Source organism: Maniola hyperantus, chromosome 12, assembly GCF_902806685.2.
Source record: "Maniola hyperantus chromosome 12, iAphHyp1.2, whole genome shotgun sequence".
Taxonomy (NCBI): Eukaryota; Metazoa; Arthropoda; class Insecta; order Lepidoptera; family Nymphalidae; genus Maniola; species Maniola hyperantus.
The window spans coordinates 11,967,309-11,989,588 of record NC_048547.1 but is presented as its reverse complement, the minus strand read 5'-3'; the positions used below and the strand labels follow the sequence as shown (position 1 = coordinate 11,989,588).

Genomic DNA, 22,280 nt, shown 5'->3' with positions numbered 1-22,280 from the left:
ATGACTAATAATTTCTCTTCGGGGATATTGTTGGCTAATGACCGTGTGTCCCTTTGACTAGCAGAGGGAACAGTAGACGAAGCGAAGGATGGGACGCGAGCGAAGTTCGCGGGATCGCCGCCCGTCGCCCGTGGGAGTACCGGGCGGTCGGTCTGTAGTTGTCGCCCGTTGGGTCCCCGCGTCGGGGGGCGCACTTCGTCGGTGTTCCTCGGACGTGCGGTGGGCGAACCTCAGGAGTGGGCCCCCAGTGGAGGGTCCGCCGCGGCCGACATCGCTGGCTGGGTCGCGGTTGATTGCTACGGTGTTCCGTGACCCAGTCGCCAAGCGACGCGTATAGGAGCGCCGCAAAAAAGGTTAGCTTTAGCTTATTTTTTCTAGGTAGCTATGACTAACTGGTATCAGTTAATCAGTAATCACATATCTGTGTAAGTACTTGCAGCAAGTACATAATTTTAGCATATTGACGTGTAACAGAAGTTCGAAGCCACGAACAACTACGTCTCGCCATAAATAAGAGCATTTACCTAAAGCCGAAGGCTAATAAACCTGTACCTACAGATTAAGACAATTAGAAGGAAACATAAATTCAAGAAACATACCGTTAAATCCGTTTACAGAATTCATTTAGTTCCTCCAAATTGAGTAGGTATTATAGTTACTGGCAGTTAAATAGTTGCGTCTGACACGATGCGAGTGCAAGCTCGGGCAGGTATTGTTCAACGCGCTCGTGTACTGTGTACGGATATAGCACTCACACTAATGCAGATGGTGAATGCGGGGTGCGGCGTGTAACGCGGGTTGGTGTGCTCCTCTCCCCCGTACGTTGCGCCCCACTGACGCCTAAAAAATGCCATTGCGACGCGTCTTGCGGCTAAGTTCTAAGATGACTATTTGTTTCGCGCGCACTATACCTACCTGCCTATAAGTACGTGACAGGTTGAAATGGCAATCGAGGAGGGAATGCCCCGCACCAACCCAGTGCTGTCGAGCAAGGGTGTGCGGGGCGTCCCCCAGCCTCATACCCCGATTGCCGTCTCAACCTATCGCGGACTATAGATGCTATGAAGATTTCGAGTAGAAGCAGGCGTTTCGTTGCGGAAGTTCATGACATACAAGGAACCACAAGCTTATATAGTACCCATAATTATAAATGTGAAAGTGTGTTTGTTTGTCCTTCAATCACGTCGCAACGAGCGACGGAGCAACGTGATTTTTTGCATGGGTATATAGTTAAAGACCTGGAGAGTGACATAGGCTACTTTTTATCCCGGGAAATCAAAAAGTTCCCATGGGATATTTAAAAATCTAAATCCACGCGTACGAAGTCGAGGGCATCAGCTAGTTCGCTATAATCTGCTAAATGAGACAAAATTGGAAGAAGTCCCTATAAGAGACTTATGTCCAGCAGTGAACATCTAATCGGTTGATGAAATTTAAAAAAAAGTGTTATTGTACGATGGTACGGAATCCTTCAGCTGTGCGAGTTCGCTCGCACTTGACCGATTTTTACTGTAGTACTGATTTGGTTATCGAAATTGACTTCAATTAATTTAGTTCAATTTTCGCAACAAAAGGGCTGGTGGCAGCGCTAGTGAAGACCGGCGGGGTGATTACGTAAAACTTTGCAGTAGCGACAGCAACGCGACAGTAGTAGCAATGCGATAGTTCATTAGCTGTCTCTCTTCTTCTTATTTTGCTTTGTGGCTATTACTGCCTCTCTCTAGCCGGACGTTAGACAACAATGATCGCGAGATTTAAGCCTGTCGCGAGATACGTAATCTCCCCGCGGGAAAGTGTAGGGTAGGTGCACCAATAAACAAACTCAATTGTAAACCAAATTTGTATTTTCATTTCTTCCTTAAATCTATAACAATATTAAATAAGCTTAATGTATACAATTTAATAGATTACTTAGGCGTGGCACTTAACTATTTTATTATAAAAATTACGTACCTTAAACATTATATCCAATAACTCGGCCAGTAAATGCCTTCATCACAAAACGAAAATTGTTTAAATATCTAACCTACGAAATTTCCTATTAATAATACAAGGGTGTAACGAATTTTTAAGCAATTTTAATAATATTTTACAATTAATGAATTTGATAAAACAATAAAAAAATACTTTTGAACTAAAACATCGTACAAATGCACTCAAGTGAGTGATTCCTCACAGATAAAAAATAAAGGCATAATCCATTACCAGACAAAAATTGCGATGTTCCACATAATAATATTTCAAATGTAAAATAAATAAATTCATTACACCTATGTATACACGGATGATCTACTATACCTACCTACCTACACACATTCTTAGTCGATTGTCTTTTGTGAGCACTATTCTTCTTTAGTAAAAAAGAATACAAAAAAGTTATGACCCGTCGGAGATATTTGTGTTCCCTTATCATTTTCCATCACATTTTACGCCTCTCTGCCTATTCAGTGTAAATTGTTAAATACAATCACTGATGCCTGTGTATGCGTTCGTTAGTGTTTTCCTTATATGGCTAATGCCATATACGGAAATAAAACAATATAATGTAAATTTTTACTTGCGTGTTGTGTGAAACGAATTTAATGTTTTCAATAATTTTCAGTTTTCTTTCGGACAATACCATACACAGATATTTTCGACGGGTTATATGCATGGACGCGATTAATCGTGCATTTTGGCAACATTTTTGGCTCCTTCCCCAAATTAAATGAGACAAGTGATTTTTCAACAAACAAAATAGAATAAACCATCCATTATTTAGATCATACAAACATTTAACGGATAATTTAATAAAATATTTGACATTATGAATTACATCCAAGAAATTGTTATTTTATCCTTTTCTCTTGGTAAAGTAAAGTGACGTTGTTAATGGATCTTCTTTAATTAAAAATGGGTATGAAAGTTAAAGATTTGAAAGTTGATAACAATGCTAAATTAAGAAAAATATCACAATTCGGGTATAATATAACTAGGATATTATCGGATTATAATGTAACTATTCTTATAAAAAGACAGTAATGCTACAAATATTATCTATATTGTTTTATACAACTAAGTGTTGCCAGATGACCAGGCCATTTATCGTATATTATTAAAAAATAATAATAAGTATTTAGTTTTTTTTTTTAACTGGCATTTACAGAGTATCCGGCAACACTAATATAATAACTAGTGTATAAAACGAGTAATGAAAAGAATGTAGTAATTAAAAAAAAGTGTTAAATTAGGAACAATATTAAACTACTGAGCCAAAAATCGTACGAGACCACTCGACAAACATTACTACATTTTAATGATGATTTTACTAATTAATGATTTTATAAAATACAATTAGTGACTATGGACTAGACCAACAAATGTTCAATGAAAACTGTATTAATATAAAAAAAATATATATATTTTCATTATAAAATTGGGATTAAATACAAAGTTTAAAGTATAGCACGTCTCAATGTGAGCTTGAATTAAAGTTCATGTCATTTGTGTAATAGGTATATAATATACATATTATACTGCTCTACATACTTTACACACATTAAAAACGTTGGTGGAAAATATATAAATACATTCCACATTCACTCTTATTAGTGTGTACGAAAAATAAAAATATATCAATAGGTATACAATGTGGCTAATTCCGTTGTACACAATCTCTAAACTAAACTAAAATGGCACGTCTAAACCTATTGCTATCCCTATCATAATGTTGCTTGCGGAAAAGGAAAGCACTAGATTTAGACCTTCTAATTTAGTTTAGTTTAGAGATTGTGTGCAAGAGAATCGGCCCCATTATTATACAGCATGACCACAGTGTCACAAATTGGGCAGTCTACCTCACCCACCTAATAAAATACTGGATGTATCTAGATAGCCACAAGCGTTGATTTAATTATAATTTTTTAAATAAAACAATATTTTGTGGCTGGATATTTTTTCTCATCAAACGACCGCATGTGGCCATTTAGATATCTTTTAAAATTATTTTATGGATGCTAAAAATTATTAAACAAAATATTGTTTTTCGATCAATATTGATTTTATTAGAATTGATTGAAATATTGTGGATACAGAGTTGTTTAAAATGTTTGATGAAATTTATTTTGACTTTCCATTGATGAAAAGCATATTTGACAGAGTTTCATAACAAAGTATAATAAGTTGTGGTAAACTTGTTAATATTCATTGTGATTTTTTTACGTAGGTATCTAAATTCTAGGTACGTATTTAATACTAAATAGTCATCGATAAAATTAACGTAGTTCAGTGCAATCAAATAGTACTTATTTTGTGTTAATTATTCTGACTTATTATTTACGTAGGTATTGATTTGGTAGAAATAAGTTTATTTGTCACATACGACGACCTGTCAAATCTACACATATTTAATGTTTTCTGGTGCAAACTCACGGTAAAAAAGTTTTTGGAGATAAATTGCAATAAAAATACTTTTGTGTGTAATTCAAGGTGCTTTGTAGGATAAAGTACTTTTGGGTGGTTCTTACTTACAAATGTAACGTGTGTATGGATACATAATAGAGTTTTCGGCGCTATTGAAACCCTTACCTACGGCTCGGGCTTAAAACTTCTACCTCGATTTTGCACACTTGTATCATAAATTTCTATTAGCATTCTTCTGAATCGCAACTTTACAAATGCGTTGTTTTAGTAGTAACATACAACACAACAAATGAAAATGTATTGTACTTGTTAATTGGGTGTTTTCTATAAAAAAATCTATGTACGTACAAAAACAGCTAAGTATAAATTTTGAATTTCGATGTATTATTATTTATTCTGTGGTTGAAGTAGGTAAATAAGAGACAGCGGAAGACCAACGTGATTGAGCAGATTCGATTTTATTCGTTTAGAGATAAAATAATTTAATTTTATTGTTACTGATGAGAAATAAATGTAATTTAAAAAAAAATAAGGTTATGTTGAAAATACCGGCAAATCTATAACTGTACCTATATTGATAAAATTAATAGTAGATTATTCAACATGGGTAATGTAACTAATTATAATTGTAATTGGGGGTAATGGGTGTCACGGGCGCGGGGTAAATCCCAAGCCGAAGCGCGGGATTTAGGCCTTAGCAGCACCCAAGATTAAGACAGTATTACCCCCCCAAGTTCAATACTCTATTTTTCACACCTCGCGAGACAATAAAATCAAAATATTTGTATGCCTAAATAGGGAGTACATATACTGCATGCTGAAAAATATACTACCTAAGAACTTTGGTTCTGAAATGTTCTTGCTCCTATATTTTTGCCACAATAAAGATTAGTAACATGTCCAACTGTTTATTCCAAGACAATAGAGACAAAAGAGCAAACGAACAGGTCGGGTCACCTGATGTTAAGTGATTACTGCCGCCCATGAACATTTGCAGCACCAGAGGAACCGCCGATGCGTTGCCGGCCTTTTAGGAATTTGTTGGTCCGCCTAGTGGGAACACCGCCGATGGGAGTTGGTTCCACAGTTTGCATGCAATTTCAAGAACTAAGTAGGTAAGTGTAGAACAAAAAATATTTGGTTTATAGATGTCACATAGTATTTAAATTTTTGAGCATTTGTGGGTATTTTCAAAATAACCCTGTGCTATTTTACATCCATGTTATGATCGTTATGAGACGACCGACAAAACAAATCGTCAACACACATCTTAACATTACGACACTCTTTAACAATAAAAAAGTTCCATCGTGAACTCCGATTGCCAAATGCTATTAACAGATAAACCAATTTAGTTACTGTCATTGACTTACATATTACTTCGTAAGGACAGGGCCATTGAACAAGCACAATGGCACCGATTCATTGGTCCTAAAATGTTTATTTAGCACTAATGCAACCACAGTGACGTCTGGATTTCAAACGGGTCGTTTATTAGTATCTAAGAGGTGGCCGCTGATTTATTTGGTTTCAAAACCGTGAAAATTTTTGTTCACTTGGGCATATCTTGTTATTTAGCGGTGCCATTTTGCTTGTTCAATAGCTCTATCCATACGAAGCAATTTATAAGTCAATGGTTACAATACAGCTAGCATTTTCTTATAAATTGATGACCAGTGTCAGTTAGACAGCTTCAACATTTTTTCTGTTTGGAATTTTCTTGGATATTTTACTACCCTTTTGGTTTCTTGGCATCGTACTGAAATACTAAAATCGCTACCAACCATCCAACCAAACATCCAAGGTTCGACGTTAACTAAATTAGTTTCATGTTAACACTATAATAGTAGGTTTACCTACGTACGGTACATTTTAACACGCCATCCGATCCAACACCAAGCTATGTGGTACGTTTTGGACATCAAGACACACGTTAGTGCGTCCCCCAAGTTCATACTCCATACTCCATACTAATATTATAAATGCGAAAGTGTGTCTGTCTGTCTGTCTGCTAGCCGTTCACGGCCCATCCGTTCAACCGATTTTGACGAAATTTGGTACAGATATAGCTTGCATCCCGGGGAAGGACATAGGCTACTTTTTATCCCGGAAAATCAATGAGTTCCCAAGGGATTTTTAAAAACCTAAATCCACGCGGACGAAGTCGCGGGCATCAGCTAGTATTCCATAATATGAAACTTTTGTAAATTTTATTGTCAGTAAACACTTCGAGTGTTTTAGATTTACCTACGGGCTACACAATGCAAGTGACGTGGAAGTGACTCGCCAGAACTATAAGTCCCGCAAATTGCTATTGCGCTGGAACCATGTCTCATTAACATCGAAATGATCGACGTGATTTTGACGTCAGCCGAAATAAAAATATACCATCAGCTTGAAACTTCAGTCTAGTACTGACGTCACTAAAATGGCGGCCACGCGCGTTGGCAATTTGCTGGACTTACACCTTCCACAAGTTTTTAACCAGCGAACGCTTGGCATTCGGGCGGCGTGTCATAAATGTTTCCGGTTCGAATAACACGAACGAACGAAAATCATAATACGAACAGCCATTCCAAATTTGAACACTGAATTATTACTATTTTATCTATATTCAAAGACTTTTTGTATCTCTAGCCTTTGCCTTCATTAGGTATGGATATACACACAGTAGCAGGTCTTTGTCGGTCACACGGCGCGGAAGGCGGAGCGCTTCGGGAGAGTTCGTCTGTGGTAGTGAATTTGCACTCTACTACTCGGTAGTTGTAGGTCGTTGGCCCACAGTCGGTATGCGGGGGGATTGAGTTGGGTATACACTCGACTTTGGACTCTTCCTTGAATGGTGGGTAACTGAAACGAATGAAACTTTTTTTAACATTGTATTTTTGTTACAAACCTAACAAAAAATTGAGCTAGGCGCTTTTAAATGGTTGATGCCAAAAATACTAGCATAGAGTAGATTTAGTATTTTTCTAACCCGCAGTGTATAGCGTGCAAAAATCGGGTCAATGCCCCGCCCACGACGCGGCATTGGCTTCGAGTGACCTCTAGCGTCATTCAGATGTTTTATTTGCAACTAGCTGACGGATCGGGCTAAAACTTGGCATGCAGATAGCTATTATGACGTAGTCATCCGCTAAGGTTTTTTGAAAAAAATTCTCCCCCTAAGGGGGTGAAATAGGGGTTTGCAATTTGTGTAGTCCACGCGGACGAAGTTGCGGGAATAAGCTAGTTAAACTATAAGACTATAAGACCACAGCGCTCACCACTGCGCCGTTATTAGTGGTTAATTCGTTTTCTTTTCTTACCTCATTGGTGGCGGAGTCGGAGATCGAGACAAGGGGAAGCTGGCGACCTCTCGGGAGATCGCTAGTGATTTGATTGAGCCGAATGTCTGTTCAGGACTTAGCGGCGCTCCCAGAACCGACGCCATTCCTCTGTAAATAAATATAACGTTACTATATTATAAACTATGCGAAAGCACAGAATATAATATTATTATAATAATACCAAAATAATATTAAAGTGTGATTGTTTATTGGTTTGTTGGTTTGTCGTTCAATCACGTCGCAACGGAGTAACGGATTGACGTGTTTTTTTGCATAGGTATATTTAAAGACCTGGAGAGTGACATATTATTATGCTAATTTTTTCTCAGAAAATCAAAGAGATTTTTAAAACCTAAATCCACGCGGAAGAAGTCGCGGGCATCATCTCGTATAAAATAAATCAAAGATAACTTAGGTAACCTATATCACTAATCGTCGTATCACCAAAACTCTCTATACCATATCACTTGTGTGATCAGAATGTGCATTACTGCAGGCTGCAGCCCAAGAACAATCTTTGCTAGAATACTTTCTCGTGGCCTATGTAATGTGCTGACAGATAATATGTTACCTAGGCTCGCGTGTGTTACGCAAGATTCAGGTCTCTATAGACGATAGACCACAGACATAATGCGGTCATAGAAAATACTAATATACACAAGCACTACAGAACTTTTTTTCACATGTGGGTAGGAGTGAAACAACATCAAAAAGTTATACTGCTCTGAATTTTGGAAAGGTAAGGGCGGCGGCGGGCACGGCGCGTCGACTCGCGTTAACGCACTATACGTAAGCTCTACACAAAGGCGTATGCCGTATGACCCAATACTATGATACTCACACAACAGAATCGCTAGGCACTAGGAAAGGTAAAGGCGGCGGACACGGCGCGTCAGCTCGCGCCGGTGACGCGGGCTCCGTAGAGCGCGGACAGCGCGGGGCTTCTCCTTCTTCGATCATGCCCAGCCAGCCGCGCAGCCAGCGCCAGAGGCCTCCTGGGCTACCTGGAATTATGTTATAATGATTTGGTTAAAAATAGGTGTCACTGTGGGCGTGGCTGGTAGGAGATGGTCATAGATATCTAGTGATTGATATCCTCAATAAGCTAACAGAAAGCCTATTGAATTTCGGCTTGTTCTTCTTGTTTCAGTCAGCCCTTTAGTTAAAATACGTATTGTAGTCATGGAAACTTCAGTATTATTAACTTCTAGCGTGATGTTTTGAAGAAAGTAGTGTCACTATTTGAAAGTACTTATAGTCGAAATGCCATTCAGCATTTAACTCGATGCGCCTCTGGCACAGAGGCGTTGTGATAGCTTTTTCTATTCTTAAAATGCTTAATGACTTTCAATATAGAGATCCGAATATACACAAAATTTTTAAGTTACTTTAGTTAGATAGAATATTAGGTATATAAAATTTGATTTTAATAAACTACGATAAGGTTGTCGTGTACATTATTGTATAAAAGCCCTTTAAACATAAATGAAGATAATAAAAAAAACTTCTAGCGCAGTAGGTACCTACTGCTGTCAGTGGCGTGCACAGTGTTTGAAGCCAGGGTAGGCATTACTTAATTAGAAACCTGTTTACTGGCAGGTCATAATGAAAAATATGCATTGAGCTATTACAACTGGGGTAAGCAGTGCATTTATGCCTCTATGACCTGCACGCCACGATAAGTTGATAAAAATTATAAATGAAGGTTATTTATGTACTCACGTGAATATTTCCTAGCAATCTGCGGGCTGAGCGGATAGAAGTCGCCGTGGATGGGGCAGTGGAAGGCGAGCCGGCGCTGGCGACGCTGCGCCGAGCGCATCAGCATGCACAGCACTATACCTGGAAACCATAAAAAAAACATAATTCACTATGTAATTAGACTAACAATTAACTAATTAAAATAATTAGTTATTTACAATTTTTAGGCTAGGTACCTATGTACTTATATTATGTCTGAAAAATTGGAAAACTTATCATTCAGTTTTTCACTTCATTTTCTCAATGCCAAAAAGTTGTACTTCATATTGCCGTGTCGCAAAGTACCTACATTACCAATAAAGTATTAGCTACCTAGCTTTTTTTGCTGAGTTGACTGATAAGTAAACATTATATTATCTAATTTAAAACTATCCAAATATCTATTACGAATATCGCAGTTATCTATTCTTGGAGAAACGAGGCATTTAAACGATACACTTTCCCCGACGCTTTAGTTCGGGTTATATAATTATGTGTGCAGTGAACCTGTGATAGCCTAGTGGTTAGGACGTCCGCCTTCTAATCGGAGGCCGAGGGTTCGATCCCGGGCACGCACCTCTAAGTTTTCGGAGTTATGTGCGTTTTAAGTAATTAAATATCACTTGCTTTAACGGTGAAGGAAAACATCGTGAGGAAACCTGCATGCCTGAGAGTTCCCATAATGTTCTCAAAGGTGTGTGAAGTTTACCAATCCGCACTTGGCCAGCGTGGTAGATTATGGCCAAACCCTTCTCACTCTGGGAGGAGACCCGTGCTCTGCAGTGAGCCGGCGATTGGTTGATCATGATGATGATGATGATGATATAATTATATAGGTAGTTGGGGTTTCAACTTGTATCACGGTTTCATTACTGAGTACTACATTTTAGGTCGAAAAATAAGACCAACTGACAAGTTATAACTAAGTATATTATCGGAAAGAGGCTTGGTTCATTTAATCAAAATAAAACAAGGACTTCTCGTTTCGTGACCAAACTCATTCCTTGCGGCTTAGTGCGCCTTGGATATTATTACTTCGACTTGGTAGCACATAGGTAGGTCTATAAAAGATTTCACAAAAAAACGGTCAAGCGCAGAGTCGGATTCGCGCACGAAGGGTTCCGTACCATCGTACAAGAAATAACACTTTTTTTTGTGATGTACCTGACCACAAATTCACGGTTTGTGGATTTTTGATACCTGCCAAACATGATTCTAGATCATCGGCCTTTAAATTTGTGGGTCTTGACAAACACGACAGACGGACACACAACGAAATGATCCTATAAGGGTTCTTTCTTTTCTGGAGATACGGAACCCTAATGAGCATAATAAATAAATAAATAAAGCCTTTATTATTCCTTAATTAAAATTACATAATAAAAAACAAAGGCCATAGTTCTAAGCATAATTAAATAACCTATAATTAAATATTTTCTCAGTATGTAGTTACTTATAACTAAAGCTGCACTTCGTGAAAGTCATTTGAAGTCATAGCTAATTGGTAACATTGAGAGTTGAGATGAAACTAAATCTAATTTCGAAAGCATTATACCCATAGTTAAATTTAATAGTAGGTAAGTATAGTTCGCGACAGGACGAGATGGCAATCGGGGAGGAAACGCCCCACATACGTGCGGGCGAACGCGGGCGACGACGGGCGGGTGTGCAGGGCTTCCCTCAGCCTCATACCCCTATACCGAGTTTGGATATAATGCTTTCGAACAAGACTTGAACCTAAAATATTAATAGCGTTACTGAAAGTGTCAATATTATCTTTAGGTACCTACTGAGAAAAGTCAGCAAGTTTCTAATAAAGTCCGACTTTGTCGAAAACATACAACCCGGATAAGTATTAGACAGAGTATTAAATGAGTAGGGTTGCCATCCGGTCGGATTTTTACGGATTTGTCCCAATAAGACCCGGATATTGAAACAATTTCCGGATTCCGGGGCTTTAGGGTTCTGGATTTGGGATTCTGTTGATTAAAGTCGTTTACTATGACTATAAGCCCAATAAGGGTCTATTCTCTAGGAAATAGGTATTTAATGCCTTATTTCTTGGCCTTGTTTTCTGTAAAAACATAAACACCTGTCATACCAGACTTGTTAACGAATTTTTAGATACAATTACTAAGCAAATTTAAGCCTACTAATCAACGTCATAAGAGCAACGCCAAGATACATATGGAACTGAAGTTTTCCATTTGCGATCCTGACCGCATTGTCAGGTTCTACGTATCGAAACCTCCATATGGCGTATCTCAGAATAATTTAAGCGAATTTGAACCTACCAGCTATCGTCATAAGAGCGCCAGCGACGATGCACACGGGGCCAAGCACCCGTGAGTTTCCTGTGAAGGCGATCCTGGCCGCATAGTGGTCAGGTTCTTCATTTTCACCACAACCTCGGTACGACGCCGCTGGAAAAAATAAGATATAGTATTACTAAACGACTCTATATCTATACATATTATTATTATAAAAATATGATGTTTGTATGTGCATTCCTTCGCTACATATTTGCGCTTCGAGTTGCAACTTTGTATAGTTGTTGTCAACACTTGCGTGAAGGTTTCTGACCATCAACGTAATAGGTTGTATGTCCAAGGTAGTAAGAAAGTGCAGAAATAGTAAGTTCTTATCAGGTCGTAACCTCAAATGATATAATATTATGTAGGCATATTAATACTAAGTTTAGGTCAGTTACTAACATAGAAAATAAGATTGTATTAGAGACTAATTAAATGAATTGCTATTACTCGAAATAGAAGTTTATTCATTTATTTATAGGGAGAAGTGTAAATAATCTCCGTAGAAAATTTCCATTCGAAAATAGATGTCGTCACCTTTGTTATTTCTAATTTTGATTGTTGTTTTGAGTCAAGTCTATTTATTAAGTAGGTAACCCAAATTAATTTGAATCATGGACTAAGATCCAGCGCGTGCCAGACCTTTGTTATTTTATAAAGCTGAAAGTTTCTCTGCATAATATTGTCTCTAACACAGGGAGGCGTTGGCGTTGGAAGATAACAGGTAATACAGGTGTAAAAAATCTTACGTCAAAGTTTTAAGCCTAATTTTTGTATATTTCTTCTTCCCGTGTTGAGGACAATATTATGCAGAGAAACTTTCAGCTTTTATAAAATAACGAAGGTCTGGCACGCTATGTCTCTCTATCACTAAATCCGTCGAAATAAATTTAGTCTAACCTAGGAGAATTTTATTAAGCTTTTGTTTTTAAAATTCAGTGAAAATGCTTTCACAGACATGTATATTTTTAGTCAGTAGAAAGCTTTTCGATGTCCACATCTCTAAGTTTAGTTTGCATCGTAGAATAAATTGGAGCACAGGAAATAGATGACCAGTCTACCATAGCAGTATAGCCTTATACCTACCTAAGTAGATCGCGGGGTGATTCACTAACTCAGTGTCTAACACTCAATGATAGCCACTAAGCTTATTTCACATGCGTTGGTTCTACACTGCTGCTTCACTGAGTGACTAAAATTAATTTTTCTTAGAAAATCTTCAATGGATTAAAAACAAATGTCAAATGAACTCGGTGAGTCTCACTAATTCAGTGTAAGACACTGAGCGAATCTGTTCGATTCGATTTTAGAATTTAGAAGATCGGACATGGCTTAGGTTTCCAAATGCCAATGCCTTGCACCAGATAGCTGACAGGCTTCGGCATTTGCTATTTATCATCCTACAGGCAAAGTTTTACCGACAAGCAGTTTAGCATTCCGGCACAATTCACGTATAAACTGGTCTTAGTCATGTATGTGTACAGTTGTGGCATATCTTTTGCATTTAGCGCACTTTCATGAAGACAGCATCATCACGTTAAGAACTACTGCCTTTGGATATATAAAACATGTAGAGATTTAGCTACTCATAGCTGACCTGTGACATTTCCCAAAATATTGAAGCAGAAAAATATTTTTTCAAAGGGAAAAAATTTAAGGGCGGCCGAAAAGAGTTATTGGTTCACAAAATCCTCACAGAACGGAATGACAAGAAAATTGCTATCGCCGAAAGGGATCTTTGAACGGATAAAGGGCTTTAAGCAATATTTCATACATCCATACTATATTGGTGATCGTTTTTATTGCTTTATAGCCAAACGAGAAATGATTTCGCTTCGAAGTGTTATTGTGACATTGACCTCTGCCTATTTGTACATTTTAATTTTTCTCAAGTACATTTTCGGTGGGAAATGATTTAGCTTTGTCAATATCTAGATGTCCGTCCGTCGTTTGTCTATTTATATTTTGTCATTTTTGTGAACTTGATATTTAAGGGATCTTTGCCAAGCGCTTAGTAGATCTTTTGGTTCTTTCTGTTTGTTCATCCATTTCACTCTCTGATAAATTTTACCTACTTTTGTAATATTTTTGAAATGTTTGTAGCCAAACGAATAATCGAGAAACACATTCGTCCTGTCACAATTTATCTGTTAGTATTATGCAGTTAGTTGCATTGTGTTGGGTTGAATTCAAATGTCTACCAAAGAAGCAATCAACTATGTTAAATTCATTCTGCTATTGACAGCAACATTATGATATTGTACCCAGCCTACTTGTCCCGTTAAAGTTTGAAAAACTAGAGTCTTTGACAGAACAACATGCTAGCGTACTGTGTCCAAAGCAGCTTCTAGAAGCTGCTTTTGACACAGTACGCTGTAATACAATAAACTGTATAAAGGCATTCACACTACAGAGCGTGCGTATTCGCCGCGCTCCTGTATATTTAACGTAGGGTACTTCATATCACTAAGCTGATTTCCAAATCCCACCATGCTTCATGCAGTGCTTTGTTTATTATTATTATATTATTATAACTTATAAGTATTTATAAGTAATCATATACTAGTTCAGTGGACATTCTATAACCATCTGATGACCACTTCGTATCTGTCCATCATTATTTTCATAATTATTACTATCATAAACATTATCATCCAAGTTATACTCTACTAACTTACCAGTAAGAACACACCCAACAAGCATAAACAGGAAACCGAATATCGGCAATATGATCTGGCAGTTGGCTGCCACGACCACTCCGGCTACCGCCAAGCCGCCTTCCACTTTCTCCACCCTCAACCGCGATATGGCTGGCGGACATCTTGGCTTCCCCACTGGTGCGCGGACCAGGGGCTCACCAGGCGGTGATGTCGTCCTGTAAAAGATGAATTTAATTAAGTTTCATTATTTATTAGCTTATTCCCGCGACTTCATCCGCGTGGACTATACAAATTTCAAATCCCTATTTCAACTCTTTAGGAGTTGAATTTTCAAAAATCCTTTCTTATCAGATATCTATGTCATAGCAACTATCTGCATGCCAAATTTTAGCCTGATCCGTCAATTAGTTTGAGCTGTACGTTGATAGATCAGTCAGTCACTTTTCCTTTTTTATATTTAGATAGAAGAAGATTCGATGATATTGTTAATTCCTGACTGCGATCTCATCCAGTGGTAACTGATAATGCAGTCTAAAATGGCAGTAGGTTAATTTGGGAGGGGTATTTAAAAAAAAGAACAACCTAAATAGAACAAAGATGAAGAGTATTAAGTATATACATATATATAAAGAAAGTAATAGCAAACCAAAAAACCAAAAAGATTAAAGATATTTTCTAAATTCTCGGCCCTTTGCCAAGAGGCGCAAATATGAAAATATAGAAAATAGTTTCATATTTGTGCCTTTTGGGGTGGAGACCATGGGTTCGTGGGGCGAGGATGCTAGATCCTTTTTAAGGACCTTTCATCCCATCTCGCGGAATCCACGGGGGACCGGAGGACTGGCAGCTACCTCGGTCAGCATATTAGTCTGGCCATTAATGAGGTAACTGTGAAGTTTTTACTAGGCAGGTATATTACTTATTTAAACTTCGAACTAAGAACACATTCCTATTGTCAATCTTACTTAAGAAAAATATCCTTGTCAACAATGGTTCTTGTTTTGTTATTGTTGCGATAATAAAATATATTATTCTCATGTAGAGTTTTAATATTTAAACCTACATTTGGTAGCAGAGCGTGGTTCTAATTAAAAATAAATAAAATGTTATCCACTACGAGCTATCGCAACATAGAACCGTTGACCAAGTCGAACTATGACACTTGGTGCCTACAAGCGCAATCGGTCCTGATTAAAAACGATTATTGGGACATCGTAAGCGGCGAAAAAACATTACCACCAGATGCGGATGCAGCAGCGAAGTTGGCATACAACAAAGAGGACTTAAAGGCACGAGCTGAAATCCTACTTTTATTGTCACCTTCCGAATTAAAACAAATTAAAGTCTGCACGACATCTAAAGCGGTATGGGATAAATTAAAAGCTACTTACCAAAGCACCGGGCCTGCAAGGAAAGCAACTTTATTAAAACAGCTTGTTCTAAAGCGAATGACCACAGAGGAAGATATTCGTGATCATATAAATAACTTCATGGATATTGTGGATAAGCTTGCAGATATGGATATAAAAATACCACCGGAACTACTAAGCATAATGCTCCTCTACAGTCTACCAGCACAATTCGAAAATTTTAGAATAGCCATTGAGTCTCGAGACACACTACCTGAACCTGAAGATCTAAAAATTAAAATTATGGAAGAATACCAGGCCAGGAGTGGTGGTGAAAAACCTGAGAGTTCAGAAGCATATTACACAAAGAAAAATAAAAGGAGGTTGTACTGCAAGATCTGCAAAAAGAAAGGTCATAGTGCCGAGACCTGTTGGCATAAAAAGAAAAACGCCAGTGAGAAAGAAAATGAAAACAATAGACAAAATTTTAACATTTGTCTGAGCACTGCAGTTTCAGATACTAATGAAAATATCTGGTGTCTAGATAGCGGCTGCTCATCTCACATGTGTGGTGACAAATCAATGTTTTCTACAATAACCCCTGAAAATGGTAGTCTAAAGTTAGCATCAAAGAAATACACAAGCCAAATTCAAGGTAAAGGAAGAATTATAGTCAGTATAGAAAAACAAGGTTACAACCTTAATGACACTCTGTATGTTCCCGATGTGACAATGAACTTATTGTCTGTAGGCAAAATAACAGACAGAGGTCACAAGGTCGTTTTCGAACAAAATAAAGCCTACGTCGTAGGAAAAGACGGCGAGGTATCACTGACAGCGAAAAGAAGAAATGGGCTTTACTATCTTGAATGTGAAAGAAAAGAGACTGCCCAATACACACCAAAAGTGCATAGTGACATCATGGAATGGCATCGAAAACTTGGCCACATAAATGAGTCAGACCTAAGGAAAATGGCTGTAGATGGCCTTATGTATGGGTTAAATCTATCAAACGAAAGGTTAGAAACATGTGAAACCTGCATCAAAGGAAAACTGTGCAGAGTGCCATTCACAAAACATGCCGCCCTGTACACAACAGATACGCTAGAAATCATACATAGCGATGTTTGTGGCCCTTTTGAGTGCGAGACACTGGCAGGTTCTAAATATTATGTCATTTTTATAGATGACTTCACACGGTATTGTCACGTCTATTTTATTAAAAGAAAAAGTGACGTATTGAATGTCTTCAAAGAATATAAAAATGAAGTAGAAACTTTACATAACAAAAAAATAAAATATCTACAATCCGATAACGGTACAGAGTACCGCAATAAGGACTTTGATGATTTTCTCAAATCGCATGGCATCCAAAGAAGGTTGACTACGTTTTATACCCCACAACAAAACGGAATTAGCGAGAGAAAGAATAGATCCTTGTTGGAAAAGGCCAGATGTCTACTTATCGAAGCCAATGCACCTAAAAAGCTGTGGGCAGAAGCAGTAGCGACTGCAAACTATCTAATAAATCGCAGCCCTTCTAAAGCATTAAATGGCGATATACCATTCAAGAAATTGGTAGGTCGAACACCATATGCACATCATCTTCATGTTTTTGGTAGAAAGACTTTTGTCCTAAAAAAGAAAAAACGAGGTAAGTTAACCCAGAATGCCAAAGAAGGCGTATTCATGGGATACTCGATGACGTCAAAAAGTTACAGAGTTTATATACCAGAGGATGATGACGTAGTGATGAGCAGAGACATCAAGGTCATAAATAAAATGTATTTCGGAGAAGAAGGTCAAAACTATGATAAACTTGTAGATGAAGAAAACTCACAGATGCCTAAAAACAAAAAGGTAGAACCAATAGAAGTTGAAATAACTCATAATGAAAATGAAATCACCTCACAAAATCAAGAGGATGATGCAGATGAAATAGAGACTTATGAAGATGCACCAGAGGTCATAGAGATACCTGAAAATGGGAGGCCACAAAGAGAGAGGCACCCGCCAACGTGGACCAGGGATTTTGTTCTAGATGAAACTTCTGATATTTCTGTATGCGAACTAAGTGAGGAGGAGTATACTTACCTTGGTGATGTTGAATTAGTCTCGGGAACAGAAAAAGAATGGCATGAAGCTATAAAGTCAGAAATGAGATCACATGTTAAAAATGGTACATGGATTATTAAAAATAAAGATAAAGAAAGAAATGTTATCGACTTCAAGCTGATACTAAAAGATAAAGGGCAGAGAAAGAAAGCTCGCCTTGTAGCTAAAGGGTTCACGCAGAGACCTGGGATAGACTATAATGAGACATGGGCACCTGTTGCAAAACTGAGCTCACTCAGATTACTACTAGCAGTGGCCGTAAAAGAGGCTATACATTTAAAAATGTTATTTAATAGCATTGCATGCAAGCAGCAAGATTGTGTACTCATATATAGCGACAGCCAAGCGGCTATCCAGATATGCAAAAATGAAATAGTGAGCAACAGAACAAAACATATTGACATCAAAACATTTTTCGTACGACAATATGTAAAAGAAAAAATAGTCAATATCGTTTATATAAGTACGGAACGGATGGAGGCCGACATTTTAACTAAGGGACTGCCATCTGAAAGATTTTCTAACCTAAGCAAAAGTTTAGGAATGCGTTAGGAGGAGATTGTGAAGTTTTTACTAGGCAGGTATATTACTTATTTAAACTTCGAACTAAGAACACATTCCTATTGTCAATCTTACTTAAGAAAAATATCCTTGTCAACAATGGTTCTTGTTTTGTTATTGTTGCGATACTAAAATATATTATTCTCATGTAGAGTTTTAATATTTAAACCTACAGTAACGCTGTCAGCGTTCTGGGCACCCTGCCTCGTTGCGGTGGTTTAGATGATATTTTCGATCTGTAATTTTTATGTTCAACTGTTTAGATTCGTTTTATTCAATTAAACTTTTCAATAAAGAAAAAAATCAAAAAAACTAATGATGTAATTGAACAATTTTACGATAATTACGATAGTCCTTCTATCATCATACCGCTAAATATAACAATGTGTTCACAGGAAGTTGCATAAAGCGGAGCTGACGGACGAACAATGGCACCGACGACATTCAGACTTATGAAATATTATATTTAGTGAAACGCGGAAACTCTCGTGAACTAAAAACCATTTTGTATCATTCACTGACAATTCACCGAGTCATTCAGGTCATGACAGGTCATCATGATTGTGATTTTACAATTATTTATTCATTGTAAAATGCTAGATTTTCTGGAAACCTTCCATTCTGTAAACCTTTCTGTGCATCAAGAACATCAAAATTAATTGTAAAATAAGGCAGTAACTCATATTTTAACTATAAGAGGAAGATTGGAGTCTTAGTAAAAAATAGGTATAGTAAAAATAGCCCTACAAATATTTATCATAAGACTAGCTTATACCAGCAAATTCATCACCATGGATTCAGAATTTCAGTTTAAGAATCCCAATGGAATTTCTCAAAACCTTTCTTAGTTGGGAGTCTTTATTATTATAAAGAGAAACTAGATGCAAAATTTCAAGTTTATTTTTTCGACCCATCATCGCTCAACGTTCAACGTTTTAGTATGTCAGTCAGTTAATCCTTTCATGTTTATAGATAAATAAAACCGGAGATAAAATCTAGTGTTGTAATTTAACCCAGCCTCGAAGTTTCGTCCTTACTTTGCCGCCTTAGTGATAGATATTTTCGTTTCTCACATTGTTACTTCGCGATTGGCACTTTTACGATTCTTTCGTTTATTTGTTTCGATGACTGATTTATTTTACCTACTGCTAATAAAATCAGCGCTGTTTGTTTTAAATTTAAATCTATGATCGGATTTAGACTTTGGGGAATCATTAACGGTTTAAAAATCTTTGTTCAATATTATTCGGTTTGTTTTACATTACATGTGGGTTATATGGTATTGTATGTGTTTATAAACACTACAGCTACAAGTTGACGTGTTGTAGCTTTACACAGCTGTGAAGTTGGTCATGAGCAGCTGTAAGCTGTAATCGCATAGTAGGTCACCCGAGTGCTTGTTGTTTCACTATGTACCTATATTTAATGGCGGGGAAACTACAGAAGTTTGTATGTAATAAGCAAGTTACGAATTTTAAAAAAAACAGAAGTTATTCGCTATAATAATATTTAGGGCCCGAAAAAAAACGACTAATGTAATGAACTTGGTGGTGATTATTGTAAAAGCGGCGGGGTGATTACGTATCGACAGGCTTGCGACAGGCGTAAATCTCGCGATCATTGCTGTCAAACGTCACACGTAACAGCGGCTAGAGAGAGAGACAGCAATAGCCACAAAGCAAAATAAGAAGAAGAAGAGAGACAGCAAATGAACTGTCGCATTGCTACTGCTGTCGCGTTGCTGTCGCTACTGCAACGTTTTACGTAATCACCCTCGCGCCGGTGTTTGATACAATATGATATAGAGTGCAACCATAAGTTACCTACCTATATAAAAATGGTTATGATGAATTTTTGACGGCATTCCGAACCAGTGGTAAATTAAAACTACCTGACTATTCATAAGCACTTGTAAAAAGTTTACTTGAATAAAACATATTATATTCTATTCTGACAAAATAGGGATTGATTTATGCAATTTTTCAAAAATTAAATGTAAGCAAGCAGCCCCCCTATTATGTAAGAAAAAGTATTCATCGTTATCGATTACGAATACGTTTTTCTTACACAATAATTGGGGGGCTTATATGACTCAATACAAATAAATCACCAACTTTCATTAATTAATTTTCATCATAGCCGAATTTCATAATATTAATACGGGCCTGTCCCATCAAGGTCCTCTCAACATGGGCACCCTACACTGTTTATCAGTATTTCACCGAGACTTGTTTGTTCTACGGAACGTGTGTGTCATTAATAAGCTTTGTGAAATAGATATGGGCAGTAAACAAAGAATGCCGTAATAATATCGTTCCTATTGAGAAAGTATTCACCTCACGCCAGCGCGAGGAAACGGCTCACGATTTTTCATTATAATATAATATTATATTGAGGAATACTCTTTTGTTTATTGGAATCAAACAAACAAATTAGGTATGGATTACTTATCTAAATATACAGGGTTACAGGAAAAGAGGACACGATCCCGTTAAGGGGTTATAGTACAGGACATTAGCTATTAAACGACCCCTAAAGTGCTTATGCGAAAGTGTATCGTTTTCGAGTTATTCATTTTTTTTATTTTTTTCTTGGTAAAAGGGTGTTTGCTACTTTAAAAATTATTAAAAATAGGAACAATGTATTTCAGCAGATTTTTTTTTATTTCTTGCTAGTACATATCCTTGTTAATAATAAACAGTTATAAAACTAAAAAAAACGTCAAGCATTTTAAAATTACAGCCCAAAAACTGTACAAGTTTTCGATTTTTAAATTTAATTCTTTGAATAACTTGCAAATTTTCTGTAAAAATTACTATGGCACTTATCCTGCGGATTATTTTAAAAACATCTACGTTTCGTTAGGTATCCATTGGTACAAAAAAATTACAAAAAAAATTATAAAATCAAGAAAAAATTACACAACAAAGAGACCAGGTAGAAAATTCTAACAAATGCTATTGCCAAAGAATTAAATCAGAATCAATGTGAAAACGAGTTAAATGCAAAATAGTTAAAGATTATTTTTAATAAGGTCAAAAGGTAACATAAAATCAGTCAAGTGCGAGTCGGGCTCGCACACGAAGGGTCGTGGTGTGCGTGAGCTAGTGTGAAGCTTCCCCTCTGGTCTATAATATCTACTCGTGTGATATGGTGTTATGCGTCACAGGAATACTTACCGAGCAGCTATAGGTATTCTACACGTCAATATATTATTATGATTTTATGTACGGGAAACGCCTTTATGCACATACTTAGTAGGTTGCTAATTACGTATTCTATTCGTAGAAAGTTCAATATTAGAAGTATATGTACTCAACTATGCTATTACGCCATAAGTGGTAAATCACTTATAAGGCTCAGCTGTTATAGACGGACACACACACAAACACATATCTTTACTAATAAATCAAAATTAAAGTTATAACTGTTAAGAACGGGCTAATCTTCTGAACGGCTGAACCTATTTTAAGAAAAAACCGGTCAAGTGCGAATCAGACTCGCGCACTGAGGGTTCCGTAGTACAATCGTATTTTATCGACATTTTGCACGATAAATCAAAAACTACTCACTAGATCTTGTTCAAACCAATTTTCGGTGGAATTTTGCATGGTAATGTACATCATATATTTTTTTTAGTTTTATCATTCTCTTATTTTAGAAGTTACAGGGCAGGTGAAGTTAGGACACACATTTTACCACTTTGGAAGTGCGTCTCTCGCGCAAACTATTCAGTTTAGAAAAAAATCATATTAGAAACCGCAATATCATTTTAGAAGACCTATCCATATATATCCCCACACGTATGGGTTT

The 22,280-nt window shown here is 37.1% G+C and overlaps 1 protein-coding gene across 2 annotated transcripts in view; it reads right to left on the bottom strand.

The window, feature by feature from the left end:
* Positions 1–6,962: 6,962 nt before the first annotated feature.
* Positions 6,963–22,280, bottom strand: part of LOC117986807 (uncharacterized) — a 93,952-nt gene continuing 78,634 nt past the window's right edge. For both annotated transcript variants that reach the window (XM_034973712.2, XM_034973713.2), the window contains exons 2-7: positions 14,461–14,657; positions 11,765–11,893; positions 9,453–9,572; positions 8,572–8,734; positions 7,710–7,838; positions 6,963–7,251 (exon numbers count right to left, since the gene is read on the bottom strand). In XM_034973712.2, coding sequence (XP_034829603.1) covers positions 7,035–7,251; positions 7,710–7,838; positions 8,572–8,734; positions 9,453–9,572; positions 11,765–11,893; positions 14,461–14,657 — 955 coding nt within the window. In that variant the 3' untranslated portion in view covers positions 6,963–7,034. The remainder of the gene's footprint in view (positions 7,252–7,709; positions 7,839–8,571; positions 8,735–9,452; positions 9,573–11,764; positions 11,894–14,460; positions 14,658–22,280) is intronic.